General features: G+C 31.1%; 1 protein-coding gene across 1 annotated transcript; it reads right to left on the reverse strand.

Annotated features, from left to right (window-relative positions):
- Positions 1 to 230: 230 nt before the first annotated feature.
- LOC111916222 (glycine-rich RNA-binding protein 4, mitochondrial) lies at positions 231 to 1,343 on the reverse strand. The gene is made up of 4 exons (XM_023911841.3): positions 1,185 to 1,343; positions 1,040 to 1,108; positions 645 to 751; positions 231 to 464 (listed from the first exon to the last, which is right to left on the reverse strand). Exons 1-4 carry the CDS (start codon positions 1,291 to 1,293, stop codon positions 360 to 362), a joined length of 390 nt encoding a protein of 129 aa, XP_023767609.1. The 5' UTR covers positions 1,294 to 1,343; the 3' UTR covers positions 231 to 359.
- Positions 1,344 to 3,025: the final 1,682 nt, after the last annotated feature.

Here is a 3,025-nt window from a genome sequence, read left to right on the forward strand (position 1 = left end):
TAAAACGTAAGCTTTCTGCAATTATTACTTTTCTTCAAAAAAAACATGGTGATTGGCCTCATAGGCATGTCACATGGTAAACACAACACCATTTATGACATTAACACTATATTTTATAACAATTTTGATACGAAGTTGCATTCATGTATGAGGTTTTTTATGGTTCTTGTATTATAAGAAATAGATGTAATAGCAAAAGAAAAAAAAAATATCAAGTCTAAAACTGTACAGGTGCCAAATTAAGAACTTTGATTAAACTTGAAGGGGATAATATGTTATAAAGCAAAATTTAGTGAAGATTACATAAATTCATAATCTGGAATGCTGATATAATCATATGACAGAATAAAATTGTTGCATCACTGACTGAAAGTAGTTGCCCCGTTAATTTGGCGAGTGGTTACAGGTTCTTTACGGACCTTGTCCAGAGCAAAACTGACACTCAATGGCCTTCCTAAAAAAGCCTGCAATTTGAACCACATATATATATATATATATATATATATATATATATATATATATATATATATATATATATATATATATATATATATATATATAAGGATTAAAGGGTGACAAAATGGAATTCAGTTCATATTTTGGGCATAAATATGCTTAAAAGAGTTAAAAGGTATTCGCTTAACCTTTCCATCCATGGCGTCTTTGGCTGAACTGGCTTCATCTTCACATGAGAAGTTCACAAACCCGAAACCTCTTGACCTACCACTGTCTTTATCATACATGATCCTTACTGCAAACAACATGCCATTGCCACACAATTTAAACCACAGAGCAATGCTAGTTTGAAGTACTGAACCAAATGTGACCTTACCCATCAACCAAATCGTCCCTAAAAATCTTTATTCTAATTAATGTGTGTGTGTGTGAGAGAGAGTGAGTGTGTCGGTTTCTTTATACGCAGTGCCTATTCTCATTCAGACATTTCATCGAACACATGGCGAACAAAGCGAATACAACTCCAGGCCCGAGATAAAGATGATTTCAATTGTTTTAAGTTGAATTATGAGAAGCTATTTACCTTCGGATACATCGCCAAATGATGAGAAAGCTTCTTTCAATGATTTTTCGTCCACCGACCATGACAACCCTTTAAAACCCACATCAGAATAAGTATAAATTTCAAAACACGTTCGATAAGTATACTAAGCAGCGTAGGCAATCACCTGCCACAAAGAGTTTATTGTTGGAAGGGGGAGAAGAGAAAGAACGGGAGTGAGAATACGAGGATGTGATAACTTGTCTCGCAAACTGTATCAAACTAGTTTTCCTCATTTTTGCTGACGAACAAATGGAGAACGGAGATGCTCTTCGACTTTAATCTTTGTTCAGTATTATTTATCTAAAAAAAAAATTAATACAATATTTTAACAATTTGAAAAGTTTTAATTTATAAAAAAAAAATTAAGTTATTAAAATTAATGATGCTTCAATACATTTAGGCCTGACAATTGAGTTGAATTCGAATTGGCGGGTCAGAAAACATAAACTCAACCCAACCCATATAATATATGAGTTGACGGGTTGGCGGATCATGAGTTGGTGGGTTGGAAATCTCAACCCAACCCAAGCCATATAACCCCTTTAAGTATACGGGTTAACGAGTTCACAAGTTAATGGGTCAAACCCAACCCATATAACCCGTTTAATGAATAAACAACACATTTTAAAAAATGAGATTTTTTCAACATAAATTCATAAAATGATTAAAGTAATTAACATAAAAAAATATTTTCAACATAAATTCATAAAGTCAATAACATCCAAATAAAAATGAAAAATGAAAACATTCATCAGAAAAATGGATGTGTTCTTCGGTCGTGACTCGTAAAATAATGACATGTATATATATATATATATATATATATATATATATATATATATATATATATATATATATATATATATATATATATATATATATATATATATATATATATATATATATATATATATATATATGGGTTGGTGGGTTGACCCGCGAACCCAAACAGATAACCCAACCCAACCCATGAAATAAGCAGGTTGGTGGTTGGCATGTCAAAAATCTCGATTCAAACCCGTCTATTTTTGGGTTGGGTCAGTGTCGAGTTACGGGTTGAGTCGAGAGTTGTCATCCTAAATACATTGAATACATTATATATATATATATATATATATATATATATATATATATATATATATAAACCCTTTCTAGTAAAAACCTTACATATTAAATGTTGAATTTTAATTTAATAAAATGACAAGTGCAAAATGAAAAAATTTAGACAAATGTCATGTGTACAAATTAAGAAAAAAAAATGACATGTGGCAAAAATATTTTGATTTATTAGGGATGACTAGATTATAACCACTTAAAACGCACTAAACATATAGAAAAATACATATAAAGTTATAAAAAACCGACACTATTAAAAAAGAGATAAAGTAACATAAAATGACTTCGTATTATTGATTATATTAAAATGTTTAAAAAATAAAATGAAATATCTGATTATCTATAATCTTTGAGTGACTTTTTTGTTGATGACATTTTTTTGTTTTATTGGTTGGACGGCTTTCCTCGTTACATATGAGGACCTTCAAACCTTTTTTACTTGTCACGCGATAAACAACTATATATAACTGATCATGAGTGAAGACACGTCTACGCAAATACAATCCAACAATTGATAATGACTGTCCTTGACTCATATTAATGGTCATAGCAAAATAAACAGCTACGACGAATTGCCTCCGCTAAAAACGGAAGGAGATTCTTTTATAAGACAAAGTTAACTTTAAGTGATGTATATAAGTAGTCTCATTAAAGAATACATCAGCTATAATCCGTGCCCCAATGACAGGTTTTCTAAGCCTAACAATTTGTAACCTACTACCATGACAAGTTCTCCAGCTTTTCCATTTTAGGGATCTTTAGAGTAGCAGCAAGAAGAGCACCAGATTTCGAATAAGATCACTCTAAAGTGTTGGTGGTGGCAGCGATATTATAGGGCGTTTGCGCAAA

Source organism: Lactuca sativa, chromosome 2 (genome assembly GCF_002870075.4).
Source record: "Lactuca sativa cultivar Salinas chromosome 2, Lsat_Salinas_v11, whole genome shotgun sequence".
Lineage (NCBI taxonomy): Eukaryota > Viridiplantae > Streptophyta > Magnoliopsida > Asterales > Asteraceae > Lactuca > Lactuca sativa.